This window comes from Solanum dulcamara, chromosome 4, assembly GCF_947179165.1.
Source record: "Solanum dulcamara chromosome 4, daSolDulc1.2, whole genome shotgun sequence".
Classification (NCBI taxonomy): Eukaryota; Viridiplantae; Streptophyta; class Magnoliopsida; order Solanales; family Solanaceae; genus Solanum; species Solanum dulcamara.
In genome coordinates, this window is record NC_077240.1 from 72678409 (window position 1) to 72698928 (window position 20520).

A 20520-nucleotide genomic window follows, 5' to 3' on the forward strand; every position below is an offset into this window, starting at 1 on the left:
TTTCAGTCTCCCTCTCTCTCTCTAAAAAGCCCTAGAAATCTCCCTCTCTTCTTCTCCAAATCCTTCTACAACAAAGAGTGTCTTCAAGAGCTTCAAGAATTCAAGCCTTCCCATTGAAGACCTAACAACAAGGTTTTTTTGAAATCTACTCTAATGTATGTAAGGCTATTCAAAGCATGGGTTGATTCCACCCATGTGCCCTATACTTTCTTTGAGGTTGAATGTCCATAAGAATGGAGTTTCTTGATAAGTTTATGTTCAAATGAGTCTTGCCTTTTATTTGTTTGATTCTTATTATGTTGATGTTGTTGCTAAGAAATCCCTAAAATCTTCATGTTAGGATGAGTTGATGGAGATGAGTTGTTAATATGCTTTGTTGATTTTCCTTAATCATGTGATTATGTTGAGTATGTCAATTTCCTTAATTGTGTTACTCTTCTTGAATTGTTGGTTTAAAATCTTTAGAGTTGTGATGAGTTCTAAGGAGGTGATAAATGATGAGAGAAATGGTTTGTCATGTTTGTGAGATGATATAAATGCACATCCAATTTAGACTTGAATGAGTTGAATTGAGGATAGAGTTGATGAGTTGAGTTGATCCTAAATGAAACTAGCCATGAGGGCTTATTGGAGATGATTGGATGGAGTTTTATGAGCATAGAGTCATGGGAGGAGTATCGAGCACCGAAGCGGGTGAGAGTATAGTCCATACTTGAACCCCAGAAACTACGTTGCCAACGTAGGTAGGGATGGAACCGTTAAAGTTGGAAGCTTCCCGTGGGATCGAACCGTTAGAGTCGGATATTTCCCATTCTATTGTCCTGAAATGATAGGACTTGACTAATCGATGGAATCCATGATTAGGGAGGCGTTCATGCCCTGACAAGGTATGGACGGACGTGGCAACGACGTCTGATTGTTGTACTATCACTGGCTCATAGGCGATGGTTGTCGAATAAGAGAAACTCTCATTTAGGTCTTAATAGTACTCCGTGTCAGTTGAGTTGAGTGGCATGTGATTTGGTCCCGTCTAAACCAATTCTTGCTAGACTTAGAACACTTGAGTGAGTTGTTACTTATTTATGAGTTGAGATTTCTGAGTTGGTTGATCCTTTTCTGATGTTGTTATATTCGGTCATTTTACATACTCGTACATTCCATGTACTGATGCCATTTGACCTGCATCGTTTCATGATGCAGAGACAGGTACTAGAGATTATCAACCGGTGCACCGTTGAAGATCTACACACCTCCAGCTACTTGGTGAGCCCTCCTAGTTTCCAGAGGATGCCAGACTTTCTTTACCGTTTTGTTTGCTTTCTTTATTCTTGCTTGTTGGTAGCCATGGGCTTGTCATTGGCACCTCCTAGATTGTGATAGAGGCTTCATAGACCAGAGTGTGGGAAGGTTGGACTGTTAAATTGAATAACTTTTATTATACTTGTTTTAATGAGTTGATAGTGTTTGGCCTTCGGCTCTTATAATATGAATAGTGTGCCTACGATTCAGCCCCCCATTGAGTGAATGTAATTGAATGAAAGTGTGACTAGACCAGGTGGTTCGCTTGAAGGCCAGAAATGGCTTTCGAGTGCCGGTCACGCCTAGGGTACCCTCCTGAAGCGTGACATTTTGAAAAGACGAAAATACCTCCTTTAGGTGTATGGAGCTGGAAGAGGAGATTTGTGAAATCTAGCCCCATAATTAAGGAGAAAAAATGGTGCATACTGCAGCATTCAAATCTTATAACTTTGGAAACTTTGTCAAAAATGTATTAATATGGCAAGGTTAAGTCAAAGAAGAGATCTACAAAGTTTAATAATTCTGTGGTCATTGATGACATCATCATGGACCATTAATTTTTCCCTGGAGCTTATAAGCTCATTTGTTCAATACACCACAGATAAGAAAAAATATAGAGAGAGAGCAGTGAGGTATTTCATAGGTTGTGTAAGAATAGAGTGTGAGAGATATTTAAGTGGGTGGAAAATTAAGAGTGTTATTTTTTTTTAAGTGTGTAGTAGTCACTTTGAGTATTGTACTCATAACTATACAGTGTAACATCAGTTATTCCTCTTGGCCTATGATTTTCACCTTATTTAAAAGGATTTCCACGTAAAATTCTTACCATCATTATTTTTCCATTTTATTCCTATTATTTTGACTATGAATATTTTTATGTTAGTTCGCATTTTCAACATTTATGCATATTTCTTTATGTACTAGCATATATGCAGTTCAATAGACAAGAAATATTCATATAGCACTTACCAGGTTGATCGTGGCATGAATTTCCCGCCCAGTAATAACAATTGCATCCAGCTCCAGCAGGTTATTATCCTACAGCACAACGAGTCCACCGAAGTTGCCTATTGATGGAATTTCAATATCATTTTGTTGGAAGGAAATCATCAAGTAGAACTTTTGGCATCCCTTCTCAGAAGTTTTATTCCTTGTCTTAGTAATGTGCAATCAACTACTTGGCACCTTCCCTTATTCTCCCTCCTTTCCTTTTAGATCTAGAAATCCCAGGTACCATTGCTGAAGTCCAGCACGAGGAACAGCCTCAAGCTGGAGGCCCAGCCCAAGAAGTTGCTACTATAAATCCTGTTTTCCTGAGTTAATGTGTGAAGATGTGATTCCGAAATTTTTGTATCGCCTCGCAAGATAGGTCCCAAGCCCTTCGTAGAAAACTCTCTTCCCTCTCCTAAGTTAAGAAAAAAAGAATCTTGCTTGATTGAACAAACATTGGTTGAACCTTTCTAACTGATATCCATTCATAATGCCACCCCACATCTTTTTTTCTTTTGAACAAGCCTTCTAAATGGGTGATCCTTCAAAAAAAAATCCATTAAGATTACCATGGGTGGTTTATGCCAATCCAACGGTGATCTAATGTTTCTTCTCAAATATGGACCATTCCTCCCCATAGTTCCATATTATTACGTTCATGGATCTGTTTAAGTGAGAAGTTGTTATTATGGGAATGTACCTTATGGATTGTATTCGGGCATCCGGGCTCCTCATAGTTGGAACCATTACTAGCACATAGTTTTCTATTTGTGTGTTGTATGGACGCCTGATATCGATTGACCTTTTTAATAGATTTAAGGGACCGATAAAGATGTATATTTTTTTGTAGTATTTCTCTTTGAAAATCATTACATTTATCTTCCTTAACACAAATATTTCTGTTCTTATTTCTCGCATTAGTTCTAGAGCTTCTTCTATTTCCTGGATGTTTGTATTCACAGGTCTTAATGGAATTAAGTTCACAAGATCAATATGAGGTACTTGGGATGTAGAGGCTATATTGTTTGGCACCCGTGCTCCTATGTTGTCCTTCGACCCCGACTGTCCCATAACTGGGAAGAAAAGACCGATTCCTGCCATGATGGTAAAGAGGTCTATGTCTTGGATGTTGGGGAAGGTTGATGGTAAGACTCATGCATTTACCTATGGAGGTTGTTGCATGGGGTTGTACAGAGGAGTCTCCCATGTTGGAATATGGAAGAATGGTGTTGGAGCAAAATACATTTTAGTATTAAAATAATAATAATATTAATTTGTATGAGTTAACGGTAGAATGTGGCAATAAGTTTCTATGTAACTCCTATAACCGCTAACTCTTTGTTTGCCCATTATTCTACCTCATTATGCCTTGTAACTCATGTAACCTCCAAGGCATGATTCCTCCATTCATTTAACTACATTATTATCCAGTTTATTTCTATTCAAGACAAGGAAGAATTGTTCCTCTATAAATAGTGGTGTTTCTTCATTTGTAAAGGATATGACAAATAAGATGAGATGAAATATGTTTAAGTGTGGAAAAATATTTTAGTGTGAAGTAGTGAAAGAGAGAGTTGAGACAAGAAAATATTCTAAGTCTTTAACTATATTCACTATACAAAAGAGGATATCTATATGTTGAAGGAAGACGTTTTTTTGGTGGAGCTTTAGACTCTTCAACTAATCCGGAGTTGCTTAAGTTGTACAACTTTGTTGGGCTGTTGTATCCTGGAGGGGACAAGTCAAGAGTATTACTGGTGGATCGGTGTAGATTATGCCGCAGTGGGCTTGAATCTCCTTAAAAAGAGCGAGATATCCGTGCCTCAACCTGAATGAATTATTTATTCATTTTTTGTGATTTTATTTTCAACTATAATGTATGTAATTATGGTATATTACACCAACAAATGGTATCCTAAAAATTGGTCGTTCATCGATGGCTGAAGACTAATCAACATCCATAGATGGCTATTGTAAGCTTCCATAGCCCTCCTCATTCCTTCTTACATTATTTGTGCCAGGAAGGTCAGATTTTGGATAAGCAGCATCACTTCTTGGTTTTCCATGAGGACATTCAGAGTCAAGGACTGACCCTGAAGACCCATTTCGATCCAAGATGTTGAGTTCAGGTTGGGAGATTGGCCTGGTGACATGTAAATGGGAACTACTCCAGCAGTCAGCCCGTTCACTGGTAGTAGACGACTATTCCATTTACGCCTTGGGGTAATACTCCTTCATCCAATTTCATTTGTAACAAACAATCCCCCTTTGCGAATCTTATTTTATGTGACATTATCTCTCTTTTAGTTTGCTTGAACAAATACACATTTCTATAAAGTAACATAGCTTTAAACTTTCCAAGTCACAATTAAAAAATTAAAGTATAAAACAGAGATAACAAAATAAACCTCGAAAATCTGTTATTGAAATCTAAATTGCAATTGAAAAGAGGTTCATCAGATCGATAGGGTTATGCATCTTCTTGGCTCGAATGGCGTTGTTCTTTCGCGGTGGAGGATGTCCTCTCAAAAATGCTCCAAAAAGTGTAAGAGCTTGTGAAGGAGAAGTATAGGGCACTTCATGAGCTGCACCCCGAACTGTAGCAAATGTTAAATATGTAACATTTTTGCCTTCTCTTAGCTCTCCAAATGATTGACTCCATCCTCCAATCTGCATATAATCAACAATCATTAAAAGAATCTCAGAAACCCACCAAAGTACGAAAGCCAGGATCTTTCAGAAAACAAAGTAGTAGCCATGTTTCGAGAGTTGGATGCTTGCCTTGTTACTCCTTGCCGTCCTTTTTAAGTGTTTTTCTAGAGTGTGACACACCCATTAAGAAATTAAGTTGATTACCTTAATAAAAGGGTCATTTGACTACATTATCATCTTATCTTTCCTCAAATTTGTTTTAAGAAAATTGATGTAATGACCATTGAGATTTGGGTTATAGTTGAAAGACCTTTTAGAAAAGTTGTAGCAAGGGTTAGTTGGGAAAAGAAGAGATATGCCTTTCTTTTCTTGAATTCACATATTCTTCGCCTTTTCTATGCTTGACACCTACTTTAGAAGCATCTTTTCCTAAGGTACACTCGATAGCAAGAAACTAGTGACTTGTTTCAGGTCATCAACTAGAACTTGCACGACATAACATAGTGGGGCCTGTCTTCATTCCGGTCCTTATGTCTGGTTGAGCCTCTTTGAAATTACAATATCATCATACACAGTAGGTATAAGAAGGAATGCATAGATATTATGATTCCTTTTTTCCGCTCTTCACTTAGCCACACTAGCTTATAGATGTCCATGTCTTCGTGGATCAAGGAGTTCATGCGAATTAAAAGTTCTGGAGAATGCATTTGTTAAAAATATATGTTTTTAAAATTCTTTTTGCTGTATGATCCAAATTTGAAAAGAGTGGATGTATTCACATACCTGCAAACCATCATACCAAGGACCATATTTATCTAAAGCAACTAGCTTTAAATCTCCAGCAAGCAGTTTGGCAATTTTCCTAGTTTGGGTCAGTGGGATTTTTGTATCTTGGTCTCCACTAGAAAAACCAAAACATACACAATCATATTACAGAATAGCAGCTATAACAAAATTTTAAAAAGTACCAACACTAAATATATAGTTTTTTACCAGGGCAAATGTTCAAAAATACTCCGAACTATTCAAAATATATCAACTTTACCTCCGTTACATTTTTGGCACAAAAATATCCTCGCTGTTAACTTGTTGGAGGGCATTTTGAGCTAGTCGACTAACAACAGCAGCATTTCTTGCCAAAAACGTAACAGGGTAAAATTGACCTATTTCAAATAATTCCGGATATTTTTGACCATTTTCCCTTTTTACAATGCATAACACATGACACACTCAAACTTGGGATGAACTGGCAAGTAAGCACTCTAACTTTGAGGTTGCACATTTAGATACCTCAACTTGGCCTCAACTGACATTTAAACAATACAACTAATTGTCCTCATAGTATCTCGTGGACCTCCGATGCTAACGTGGCACATGAAGCTTGGAGGCGTCTAGATAATGATTTTGCAAGTTGGAGTGTTCAACTGACAGAGTGAAGACGAGTTGAGGTGTATACTCAATGGTGGAGTGTTTACTTGCAAGTTGAGCCCAAATTTGAATGTTGGTTTATGTATTATGTCTTTTTACAATTGTGAAGATAGGAGGAAATTTGAGTATAGTAACTTCAAATGTAGTAATGAACTAACCTGTAAAGCAGAACTTGGATATTCTCTTTTAGAATATTTGACAGTAGAGGTATAACATTTATAGCTAAATCACCTCTCTGATAGTGAAGGTGCCTGCAATTTAACATGCAGACTTGTTTAAACCTATGTTCTACCTAACAGTTTAAGCTTTTAAATAAGGAAATACACACGCTTAAAACGTGACAGAAAGTAAAAGGCGGAGAGAACTCACCCCAAACAAAAATCCCAGGCATATGGCAGGTGAGTGGTGTTGGCATGTAGTGCCTTTTGAACTTCTGGTTTGTTAAGATACAGATGTATCCTATCAGTAAGGCATGGATCAGCAATTTTTCGGAGATCCTTTCAAAAGAATAACTGCAACGAGTTAGGTCCAACTGCCAAGAAAGTTAAAGGGAAAAGATTCAAATATACACCTTTTCATGTATTGTGGCATGTTTTTCAAGGGCTCCTAGTTGTCCTGCTGCACCAGAAGATACACATATTGGCGCGAGCAGATCGCCCATATCTGTATCACTTCCCATCTCCCGATTGGTGAGTTCCCACACTTCTGAGCACTCGTTAGACATATTATTATGTATTGATTCCAACAACAACCTCGTTTCGTTACATATTGTTCTTTTCATAGTAAAGAGTTCATCAGAAATTGCGCCATGTGACCATAGGTATTCGGAAGACTTAACGCTTATTTCAAGATCCAGTAGTGGATTCCCCAGCTGCAAAATTCATTGAATTAAGTGTAGATTCGAATGTGAAACAATTAATCAACAAATAGTTCAAGGGTATCGTAAACATTACTGCTATTGATTTAAGCTTGATTGGCTTAACATTAGGCTTTCTGTTGTAATCAATCAGCAATACTGTAAGCTGTGGAATATAGTGACCTAAAAAAAAACAGAACAGTTAATGAAACTATGCAACAGAAAGAACAAAAAAGACATAGGCGAGTTAGCTATTGTTGCTCGACCTCTTCAAAAATGTCTACAGGTGTGTGTCGGATCCTCCAAATATGTACTACTTGGGAGGATAGGACACAGGTGTGACAATATTTTTGAAGAGTCTGAGCAACATAAGAGTTCGGATATATTAAACCTGCATAACTTTCACCAGCTAAAAACAAATCCGAGTTTCTATATTCGGGGAATTTCTCTAACCAGTTGTGGATAAATTGGAGATTCTCCTTTGCTATAAAAGATTAAAAAGTACAGAATCAGACATTTCAATTGCATTGAAGTACCAAGTATTATTAGCTATTTCTGGAGAAGTGGTGTACCTGTTGCAACATCATCCCAATTGGTGTAGTCTGAGCTTGTATTCGAGTATGAAAATCCTACTCCAATCGGAGACTCAACGTATAACATGTTTGATTCTGTTCGTGTTATAGCAATTAAAATCAGTCATTGTAATCCGATTTTCAGGGTGATAAAATCTTTTCAATATAATCATTCAAGATAACAACAACAGCAACAAGAAACCCAGTATAGTCCCAAAAAAGAGGTGTGGGGAGGATAGAGTGTACGCAAACCTTACCACTACCTCGAGGAGGTAGAGAGGCTGTTTCCGGAAGATCCTCGGCTCGAGTAACGAATATCAGAGCAGCTAACAGAACAATACAAAAGTAAAGAGGATATAGAAAATAATAAGGAAAACATAACCTAACATACCAAAGAGGAGCAACAACCATAACCAATTAATGTGATAACTGAAGCACAGTAAACAAAGGTATAAAAATAGTCGTAAGATAGGCCAACTACGAGACAAATGCTACTACTACTAGTACAAAAAATAAGAATCGGGAAACTAATAAAATGCACCAATCTATCCTGCTAGGAAATGAGACAACGTTCAACTACATACCAACTTTCTGCCCTAAAAACAAAAGAGAGAAAGAAACATTACCTAAATTCCAAGAATACTTGTTTTTTATTAGGCTCCCATCTTTCCCTGGCTGAAAAGGACCATGTTCCATAAAAGCACCAAAACCCACAGATGAACAACCAGGGCCTAAGATTTTGAATTCAAGCAAATAAATATCTTCTATGTTCAATTCTTCAAATGAAAATCAAGGTCATGTTATATTATATTGGTCGACTCTTCAAAAATATTGTTGTATCTGTGTTGGATCTAACACACACACCAGTAGATATTTTTTGAAGAGTCCGAGCTACATAAAAAAAAGTGTACCTCCATTGAGCCACAAAGTAAGGGGAAGTGATGCTGCATTTTCTGAATCTGCTTCGACAAAGTAATAAAAGAGAGCTCTACCCTTTTGAGAATTTGTAATAATATAACCAGAGTGTTGTTTGAAAATAATATTTGGAGGTTGTCCAGGAAGAGAATTTATGAGCTCACAACTTGACTTCAAGTAAAAGAAAGAAGAAAAGATAGTGAAGATACATGAGAACCATATTGGAACCATTTTCAGATGAAAAATAAAAATAGAGTGAATTTGAGTGGGTCAACAAGTTAAGTACAATAATTGTACATTAATACTAAATTATTATAATTAATTGATGGGGATGTAGGCCATGAGGATTTAAATATTACATCAACCTTTAAATATGTAATGCTACTACCAAGAAGATCAAAATTCTCACCCACTCCAAAGATAGATGTTTCAATTGTAGTTTGCTAAATGGTTAAGTATGACCTTGCCGTTACAAAATTGACTCACATATGCTCTTGTTTTCTAGCTTAGTTAGTGGAACTATTACAAAAAAAGTTTTTTAAAAAAATAGGACAAAGATCCAAAATTGACCTTTGTGGTTTGCAAATTATTCAAAATGGCTCCTTTTTTGTTTGCTTCGCTAGTAATTTTAATTTATGTTAATTATACTCAAGAGAGAAAACATAATTAATTGCCTCCTAACAACTTTGAACTGGTATTAATATATGACACTACTAAAAAATGACCAAAAAACGAAAGAAAGAAAAGCGGCGGACTGCGTCGATGGTAAAAAGCGGCGGACAAAGGGACACCGTTCGTCAATTATATTTTTATTTTTTTATTTTTTATTTTTTATTTTAAAAAGCGAGGGATGGTGACTCTAAGTCCCTCGCTTTTTTTGGCGGATTTTTGCATCAAAAATATTTTTCATTAATAATTAATTATTTAATATAAACGGCGACGCCGTTCGTCGCTTTCAATAAAAAAAATTATTTTTAATTTATAATATTTTTTTTATAAAATTTTATTTTATTATTTATAATTTTTTAATTTTTTTTTTAAAATAGTGAAGGACGGCGTCGCTTAGTCCGTCGCTTTTCTGGTCAATTTTTTTTAAATGGAGCGACGGACTTTGCGACGTTGTCCGTCGCCCCTACTAAATATCAACCACGGGTTCTCCCATTTTTTTATTTTTTATACTCTCTTAACTCTCTCTCTCTCTCTCTTCAATCCCCTCCCCTAAATCCCGACCCCGATGCTCATCCCACCTCCGCCACAACGCTCCGTCGGCGTCTCCGCCGCCGTCGTCCCTCCCTCTCTCTCAGGTACTCCGTTCGACCCTCTCTCTCTTCTCTTTTTCTCTCCTTGTTAAACTTAGTTAGGGTTTTATTTTTTTGTAAATTGAGAAAAATTTGAATTGTTAGTTAGTTTATTTCATTTATGTTGTTGAATATATGTTGTTAACATAGTTAATTTGTAACATTGATTGTGAATTAGTGAATAAAAAGCTATAGCTTTGATTTTAGGGTTTTACTTTGAATTGGGGTATTTTGAATTAGTTTGTGATTTGAATTTTTTTAAGTTGGAGTTGAAGTGTTTTTGAAGTCATAAAGTTACTAACATTGTTAGTTTGTATATTTAATTGTGAATTAGTCAATGAAGATTTTTGGGTTTTAGTTGAATTGGGTTTTTTTGAATTACATTGTAAATTTGGATATTTTTTAGTTTGAATTGAAGTATTGTTGAAGTTAAACATTAAATTTAAGAAGTAATTATAGAAGTTAATTAGAAGTTAGAAACTTAGAACTTATTTAGAGCTTCTAATTACAACTTAGAACTTCTAATTACAACTTAGAACTTAATCATAATTTGTATTGAATTTAGAACTTTAAAATTGAACTTTAGGCCTGATTTTTTAAGTTGAACTTAGAATTTTTTTGGGTGTAGCATTTACTTATTTGAACTTAGATTGTGAACTTTAGAAATTGTGAATTATTTATTTTTTTCATGAAGTTATTAACTTTGGTTTCTTGAATTGTGGTTTTTAAGAATTAGTTAAGCTCAAACTTTAGAAATGTTGAATTATTGTAGGATATATGAACTTTAAATTGTGAACTTTCAACTTAAATTTTGAACTTGGAATTTATGATTTTTTAACTTGAACTTAGATTTTAGAACTTGAACTTTAGGATTTTTGAAGTGCTTAGGAACTTGTTTGGTTTGTATAAATTCTCAAATTTAGATACTTGAACTTTAATTATACTTGAAATTTGAAAGTTTGTACTTTAACTTAGAAAAAAATCAACTTGAACTTTAGAAATGTTGAACTTGAGAATTCTTGAATTTTTCAAGTATATGCATGTAAACTTTAAGTTGTGAATTTTGAACTTGAATTTAAAACTTGAACTTTAGGATTTTTAAGTTGAACTTAAGGATTTTTTTACTTGAACTTAGATTTTAGAACTTTAACTTTAGAATTTTTTAATTAAATAGTTAGAAATTATTTTGGTTTGAATAAATTCTCAATTTTAGATACTTGAACTTAGGATGCATGAAATAATTAATTAAGGTTGAATATTTTTGTACAAAATTTTAAATGCAGAGGTACAATCTAATTAAATATTTCAATATTCGACGCCGCCAAGCCCACTGCCACCAACCCCTCCATCGTAGACCTAATTGAAAAAAGTTGAGGTATTTTTTCCTCTTAAATTTTAATTATTGTATATATTAGTTTTTTTTATTCAATGTACAACACTTGTATTTTACTTAGGATTTGTTTGATTTCTTAGGATATGTTTGAATTTTTAGAGTGTGTTGTAGTGATAAAGTGTTAGTTTAGCATAAGTGACAACATTAGTTGATCCTATTGATGACAAAATTGATTTTCTTGCAAGATCAATTTGTGTCCATCTAGTGTTGACACTTAGATTTGATTTGATTTACTTGTTGGAATTAGTTTGTACTTTAATTGTCTAATAAAATCCAACTTGCACTTTAGAAATGTTGAATTATTGTAGGATAATATATGATCTTTAAGTTGTTAAATTTGAAAGACTTGAAAATATTATGACTTCATTCGTTTTGAGTGTTTAATTATGTTCGTTATGATGTATATTGTGTATTTTGTTGGTTGGTTAGTTGTGTTGGATTGTATTGTATTGATTATTATTGAATTATATTTTAATTGCAGGTGGGCAGCAAAAACTTTTGATTTCTGCTGTCAAAAATATTACAGTAAAAGCGACGGACAAGGTCCTTTAGCCCGTCACTTTTCTGATTTTTTTTTTAGAAAAGCGACGGACAGGGACCCTATGTCTGTCGTTTTTTTGGAAATTTTCAAGAACATCAAGAACAAAAGCGACGGACAGGGACCCTTTGTCCCTCGCTTTTCGGGAAAAAAAAATTAAAAATTTAAAAATAAAATGACGCAGTCCGTCGTTTTTTATTTATATTTTAAAAAAAATAAAAATTAGGGGCGACGCAGTCCATCACTTTTTGCGATGCAGTCCGTCGCTTTATTAAAAGCGTCGAGCAAAAAAGCAACGGAAGTGACTGCGTCGCTTTTCCGTCGAATTTGACCAAAAAAGCGACGCAGTCCGTCGCTTTTTTGCGTCATTTTTTGACAGTTTTTTAGTAGTGTGAGTTTAACTTTGATGCACTATTAGTGTATAAGATTTTCTGCACCATCAGATAACTTTAAAGATAATTATCTTAATTTTTTCTAGTAATATTTGCACCTTTTTAAGAAAATTATAATTATAAGTAGAAAAACATTAAAGGTAATTTGAATCCTAATTGTATTGCAATCCAAATTTCTTCCTAGTTTCTAGTTTCTAGACTATTTCCTTTCCTAGTCCACTACTTTCTCTCTTTATTGTCATGGCAGCGACGAAGCACAATGTTGCAATTCTTCTCTTTTTTATTTTTTTATTCCTTCCGTTTTTCTTAAACTATTCCGTTCTTCTTCCATTTTTTAGTTTCAAAAGATCTTAATTCATGAGATTCACATTTATAATGATTAGAATATAATGCGTAACCAGGAAGAAGATTTGAAAGAGATGGAAAATGAAGGAAATTATCCAAAAAAAAATTGTGTTCTATGGAAGATACAACAATGAAAAAATGAAATTGACACTTCAAGAGTAATGGACAGACAAATACTCTACCATAGTGGGCTTGAAAGAAAGCTAGATATAGCCTCTTAGCCTGAATATATCTTATTTTTCAACCATAATTATATTTTCACCTATACAATATCTTAATATTTAAACGTGTAATCAAATTCAAATTCTCTACCATAGTATTTGTCTGTCCAATTAAGAGTAATGGACAGACAAATACTCTACCATAGTGGGCTTGAAAGAAAGCTAGATATAGCCTCTTAGCCTGAATATATCTTATTTTTTCAACCGTAATTATATTTTCTCCTATACAATATCTTAATATTTAAACGTTTAATCAAATTCAAATACTCTACCATAGTTTTTGTCTGTCCAATCAAGAGTAATGGACAGACAAATACTCTACCATAGTGGGCTTGAAAGAAAGCTAGATATAGCCTCTTAGCCTGAATATATCTTATTTTTCAACCGTAATTGTATTTTCACCTATACAATATCTTAATATTTAAACATGTAATCAAATTCAAACATTCCAAATCTTAATAAAAACAAAAGATTCCACAGCCACAGGCTCTCTAAGTAAAACCTATGGTTGGCCAAGTTATATTCAATTATTAGACTTATTTAGAATCGAAATTTTTTTTGGAGAACAGGCGAAAAGAGATTCATCAGATCGATATAATAGAAATTACACAGCTACTGGACTGCAATGACTCTGCTCTTTCGCGGTGGAGGATATCTTCTCAAAAATGCTCTAAAAAGAGTAAGAGCTTGTGAAGGAGAAGTATAGGGCACTTCATGAGCTGCACCTCTAACTGTAGCAAATGTTAAATATGTAACATTTTTGCCTTTTCTTAGCCCTCCAAATGATTGACTCCATCCTCCAATCTGAAAATTAATCAACAAATTATGTATACATATGTTTTCATTGTTCTATACCAACAACTTAGAGACGAAACCAAGATTTAGAATTAGTAGGTTTGAAGTGAGTGCCTTTATTATTAGGGGAAAGGGTTCAAATATGCCCTTGTACTGTACGATTCAGGTAAATTTACCCTTTGGTTACAAAGTCTCATTTTTACCCTCGATGTTACCAAAATAGCGTTCAATTTTTCATTTAGTCCATCTGTTAGTTCAAATGCATACTATTTTTATTTCCCTCCTATAAGAAAATAATGTTTGATTGTTTTAACTAAAAGATTTCCTATAATTTGTCATAATAACTATTCAAATTTGATTTTGGAGAAATCAAGTAATAAACGTCGAAAGACAATAATTTTAAAACCATAATGAAGTTAGGATTAAAGAAAAAAAAATATAGTCTGCACGTTCAATTAATAAAATTGATGTACAATGACATGTATTTATCCTCTTTTAATGGTTTTACATAGTTAATGACACTTAATTACCTTCCGTTGGATTAAAATAAATTGCGTAGAGCTAAAATAAATTTATCTTTGAACTTTGTGGATGATCCGGATTTATCCTTTACTTTATGAGTATTCCAAATTTGCCCTTTATGTTGTCATCGCTAGCTCGAAAGTGCAAAATTGAGCTATTTTGATTATGACAAGCTTAAAAATGAGATATTTCTTTTAAGGAAGGATAAATTTGCTCTAAATTGTTTTTAGTGGCAACATTTGACCATTACCACTAAAACAAAAATGAAAAATCTGTTGCACTAAGTTATCACTATGTGCGGAGTCGAGGGAGAACATACCTGCAAGCCATCATACCAAGGACCATATTTGTCTAAAGCAACTAGCTTTAAATCTTGAGCAAGTAGTTTAGCAATTTTCCTAGTTTGGGTCAGTGGGAGTTTTGAATCTTGGTCTCCACTGGGACAAAAACAAAAGATACGCAAACAATCTTAGTAGACTGACTAGTCACTTTTAATAAAACCAAAAATACCTTTGGGATAATGCATAACTATCCCCTAAATCATGAGATTTCGGAATCATGACCGAAATTTCAGTGACACACTTTAACTTAATTAGTGTTCTATTACCCCTTCGAAAAAATTTTAAAAAAATAATAATTACACACGTGGCGCTCGCCTGTTGTGCAAACGCAGCCGACTTACATAGCAATAGGTGCACGAAAATACAGAAAAGATGAGTTCGAGGGGGTAATAGGATCCTAGTTAAGTTAAGGTGTGTGACTGAGATTTCAGTCATAATTTAAGGGGTACTTATGCATTATCCCAATACCTTATCCTAATAACTTCTTTTTTAGCACTAACAAAACTAACCTGAAAAGCAGAATTGGGATGTGCTGTTTTAATATATTTGACAGCACAGGTATAATGTCTATAGCTGCATCTTCCATCTTATACTGAAGGGGTCTGAAAATGCACAGGAAACAAGTAGACAAGCGAAAGTAAATATTTCTCCGTTTATCAATTTAAGCTTTTAGATAAAGCGATACATTACTGCAAGAGAGAGTAAAAAAGGAAGGAACGAGAACGGACCCCGAACAAATCTCCCAGGAATATGGCAAGCAAGTGGTGTTAGCATATAGTGCCTTTTGAACTTCTGGCTTGTTAAGATACAAATTTATCCATTCAGTAAGGCATGGATCAGCAACTTTTCCTACTTTCTTATCAAACTGTCGAAAGAATAGCAGCAACAAGTTAATTAAATCTAATTCCAAATCGATGAATTATGTCCTAAACATAGTTCGCATGGAACTTAGATTGGATATATACCTTCTCTTGTACTGTGGCCAGGTTTCCAAGGGCCCTTAGTTGTCCTGCTGCACTAGACGATACACATTTTGGTAAGAGTATATCATCCTTAACTGTATCAATTCCCATCTCCTCCGTTCTGAGTTCCATCACTTTTGTGCATTCACTAGATGTCTCATTATGTATATACTCCAGCACGTACCTTGTTTCATTACAGAGTGTTCTTTGCATATCGAGCAGTTCATCAGAAACGACACCATGTGCCCATAGATATTCAGCAGACTTCAAACTTATTTCAATATCTAGGAGTGGATTCCCAAGCTGCAAATTTATTCATTGGATTAAGTGAATATTTTGAATGTGAAACAAACTATCGATCAACAAATAGTTCACGTATTGTAAACATTACTGCGATTGATTTAAGCTTGATCGGTTTAACATTAGGCATTCTGTTGTAATCAAGCAGCAATACTGCAAACTGTGGTATATAGTGACCTAATTAAGAACCAAAAAAAACTGTTAGTTGAACCAATCTTATGAGAATACACAATGAAACAACCATATAGACAGACATTATATATAAATATGCCCTTTAACTTGGATTCAGCTAGCATCTACGTCCTCCAACTTTGGGTGTGCACAAGTAGGTGCTTAAACTTGTATAAAATTTAACAAATAGAGACACAAAATTGTCATAAAGGACGACTGTGTCTATTTGTTCAAGTTTTGAATAGTTAAAGTGTCTACTTATGTACTAGTAATGTTAGAGGTCATAGTTGTCAATTGAAGCTAAGTTAAGGATCATATTTATGTATTATGTCATATAGATATGTCAACCTGCATAACTCTCCCCGGTTAAGTACACATCCGAGTTTCTATATTGAGGGAACTTGTTGAACCATTTGAGGATGAATTGGAGATTCTCCTTAGCTGTAAAACCAAATTAACATTTCAATTGCAGTGACTTACATATATAATTGTCTATTTCAGGAAAAATGATGTACCTGTTGCTGCATCATCCCAATTGATGTGGTCTGAGCTTGTATTTGAATACGAAAATCCTACTCCAATCGGGGAATCAACATATAGCATGTTCGATTCTGTTTCGTGTTATAATAGCAATCAAAATCAATCATTTGTTATCCGATTTTCGGGTAATAAAATCATTCAAGAAACATTACCTAAATTCCAGGAATACTTGTTTTTCATTAGGCTCCCATCTTTCCTTGGCCGAAAAGGACCATTTTCCATAAAAGCACCATAACCCACAGATGAACAACCAGGACCTAACATATTGGATTTCAATCAAAATAAATGGAGAAGTGGTATATTATATTTGCTCGGACTCTCCAAAAATGTTGTCACCCCTATAACATAGAAAGAAGTATACCTCCATTGAGCCACACAGTAAGGGGAAGTGATGCTGCATTTTCTGAATCTGCTTCGACGAAATAATAAAAGAGAGCTCTGCCATGTTGAGAATTTGTAACAATATAACCAGAGTGTTGTTTGAAGATAATATTTGGAGGTTGTCCAGGAAGAGAATTTATGATCTCAGCACTTGATTTGTAGAACAAGAAGGAAGAAAAGATACAGAACCATATTGGAACCATTTTCAGATGAAAAAAAAAAAGGAGGAAGAAGTGAGTTTGAGTGTGTTAAAAAATTGAAGAACAATAATTGTACATTAATATTAACTTATTATAATTAATAATTGAAGCAGGCCATGAGGATTTAAATATTACATCATACTGATATTAAAAAAACCCATGCCATCCATAATTTAATTGTTTAATATCCCAATGAAGCCTTGATATACTATAGGGTGTAAGGGGTTAACTCCGTGGTTAAACACGTTCAAAATTCACCTTAAAATTTTAATTTTAGGCGTTATATTTTATTTTTCGTATTCTCTTAATGAAAATTATAAATTTATTAGTGGGCGTAAGGGTTTTCATTGAAAAATTATACCAACATCAAAACTATTCATTTTATATATGTAATTGATGTTGAATATCTTTAATTGGCTATTCCGTGTGTTTGTTTTTTTATATTTCGAAAATAAAAATCTTAGCTAATTAAGAATGCACGGAAGAATGATAAATCAATTAAAACTCATCCCACACTACTTAGGGTTGGTTATAAGAATATTTTTATATCTGGTTCCGCTCTATTCAGACCCATTTTGTTCTAAAACGAGTAAAGAATAGGTATGTTAAGCCAGAGAAATTAGACAAAATGTCCGTTAGATTAAAATTGTTGGGGAAATAATTAAAATACCACAATAATATAACTTGGTATTTATCAGAATAACAGTACCGAATATAAGATAGATATTACTATTAGTATATTAAGTAAAACACAATTAATACTTGAGTCGTGCTGGACACTGTTTTAAAAAAACTATTTCAAGCGATATGAAATATTTTGTCCTAAAAATCTATTTCAGCCATGTGAAATATTTTTCATTAAACAAATCTTCTCTATTTAAATAGAGGATACAGAAATTAACATAAGCAAGTTATTAGAAGAGAATAAAATAGCAAAGCCAAATTTAATAAAACTTAAAAAGAAGAAAGGCAAGGAGAGAGGCAGAACGTGAGGGAGAATATAAGAGAGCTGATAGATTTTGTTTCTCCATTACTCATATGGGAAAGATGCCTTATACATAGGCCAATAGAAAGCTTATCAAAGGACAAAGTGGCTTGGACAATTGGACACAATGTTTTCATGCAAGAAGCACTCATAGAAGAAGTTGTCCTTCTATGCCAAGTGTCTCCAAAAACTTTAAAATATCATTACAAAAATTTCTTATCCGGCCTACTTTTATTTGAATTATTTCAGTGTTAACATGTTGTGTATTTTTATTTTTTCATGTTGTGTATTTTAGAATGGACGTAATACATAAATTGTCTTTAATTTAGCTACGGTTGATATTCATGTCCTATAATTTTGAATGTGCATAAGTAAATATTTAAACTTGTATAAAATTAAATAAGTAGACACACGTATCTTACATGACATAATATACGTAAGATGTCAAGTAGCACATAAATTCTTTATATAAAATAAATATATCTATTTATTAAATTTTGAATAATTAAAATATCCACCTGTGCACTAATAAAATTTAAAATCATAATTATCGGCTTAACCCATGGGTCATATTTATGTTGATGCCTTTAGAATTTGATGAAGTAATCAACATGTGATGGTGTCATATCATGGTGTTGTGGGTTCACCGTGACACGAGTATTTAGCAAAAAAAAAAATTCTATTAAATTTTATTCTTTGCATCTACTTTTGAAGAAAAAAATTGAATTTCTCTTATATTTTTAAGGGAAAAAGATATGATATACCCATCAATTTTATATTTTAAATTTGATATACTTCTCTTTATAAAAAAGGTTTATATATATTTGTACTGTTACATAAATAGTCAAGATATATCCTTTTGGTCTAACGAGAGTGAAAAAATAAGTTTTTGTTTTTTATTTTATTTTTATAAAAAATTTTGAGTTTATTATTTTGATGATCAAATTTATTTTTTTCACTTATTTTTTGTAAAATTTATCATAGATGCCCTAATTTTAATTTATCTACAAATACAAAAAAAAAATTACAATATAGCTGCAAAAGAATAGTTTATATTGTAAATATATTATATTTATGTGTATATCTATAACTTCAAGGTGTAATTACACCATTAAGTGTAGTAACTCCCGCACCTCCATAAACTTCCCCGGCCTCTTGATCTTCCTCCATAACTTTCATGATTAATGTCTTCATAACTTTCATGGTTAATGTCCTGTTTATAAGTAACCTTTTGTATGCCTCTATGTAACACTATGAATAGAGGCATCAGAGTTTATATTGGATACACTTGAACAATCGAAAGAATAAAAAAGCTTTCAACTTTTATCTCTCTTATTTCTTGTCTACTTTTTTGCTATATATTGTTACTCTTTTAACTTAATTTTATAACACGTTATCAACACGAGTCTCAAAATTCATTTCAATATCATCCCCGACTAGAGTTCAATTTGATTTCGTAAGTGGTGACCAATTTGATTTTGTAAGTGTGACCAATTTTGATATCCAATACGCTTGTAGACAATAAAATTTGATTCGAGAAAACAATAATAAAGACTGGAAAATATCGTGATGGGTCTACTTGAGTAACTGATTTATGATGGATCTACTTGAGTAATTGATTTATTTTTTATAATTAATTTTAAAAATATTGACAAATAAACATTAATACTAGTTAATTTTAATTTAAAATTTGATTACATTTTATAAAATTCAAGAATAAGATAAATGCTTCAATTGAATACCTAATACAAGTTATTTATAGAGACATTAAACAAGCTTTTATTGTATTGTTAAAAAACTTTTTGTTAAAAAAGAATGATGTGACATGGCATCTCATTAGGAGAGAGGAGTATATTTTGAGGGAAATTATAACGATCTATTCTATCGTTAAAAATATTTGCATTAAAGGTATATGAATCTCATTCATCATAAGGTTAGGATCAATTCCTTGGTATGTGAGTGTTTTAGATGTGAATTAAGGTTGTACTATGCTTCTATCTCAAAGTTAAGTTGAAAGTGTCTTTTCGATTTAGTTTCGGAGTTAAGTTTAAACTAAGGTCAACTTCAAATGACCATAACACTAAGTTTATAATTAATTAGGTTGCCTATGACCTATCAAATTAAAGGTTTATGAGTCTTCTTTCCAAATCCATCAAGTTTTCCTCATTTGGAGTTCGGAGTAAAGAGTTATGCCCATTTTACTAAACACAGTCCGAGCTGAGGCGCCATGGCAGGATTGGACCTGCCATGGTGGGATCCGATGGGCCAGAATTTAAAAGGAGCAAATTTTTATTATCTCCTTTTTCCCTTAAGTGCCAAAATAAATGAGGGTTATCTTATAAATCCCCCAAAAGTTGCTCTAGGTATGGAGAGAAGGGAGGAGGAGATTTCTAGCGCAAAGAGGGCTGTAGACCACAGATTTCA

The 20520-nt window shown here is 33.5% G+C and overlaps 1 protein-coding gene across 3 annotated transcripts; it reads right to left on the minus strand.

Annotated features, from left to right (window-relative positions):
* Window positions 1–4562: 4562 nt before the first annotated feature.
* On the minus strand, window positions 4563–17143 carry LOC129887563 (serine carboxypeptidase-like 46). Of its 3 annotated transcripts, none has more exons than XM_055962713.1 (10): window positions 16892–17143; window positions 16683–16787; window positions 16506–16601; window positions 16339–16431; window positions 15911–15996; window positions 15523–15822; window positions 15286–15422; window positions 15067–15159; window positions 14536–14653; window positions 4563–4959 (listed from the first exon to the last, which is right to left on the minus strand). In XM_055962713.1, exons 1-10 carry the CDS (start codon window positions 17112–17114, stop codon window positions 4720–4722), a joined length of 1491 nt encoding a protein of 496 aa, XP_055818688.1. In that variant the 5' UTR covers window positions 17115–17143; the 3' UTR covers window positions 4563–4719. The 3 variants fall into 3 exon arrangements, with proteins under 3 accessions (XP_055818688.1, XP_055818687.1, XP_055818689.1); XM_055962712.1 differs by lacking the exons at window positions 14536–14653; window positions 15067–15159; window positions 15286–15422; ... (4 more) ...; window positions 16683–16787; window positions 16892–17143 and adding exons at window positions 5725–5842; window positions 6528–6620; window positions 6739–6866; ... (4 more) ...; window positions 8424–8528; window positions 8709–8977 and having other exon boundaries at window positions 4569–4959; XM_055962714.1 differs by lacking the exon at window positions 4563–4959 and adding an exon at window positions 13333–13703.
* Window positions 17144–20520: the final 3377 nt, after the last annotated feature.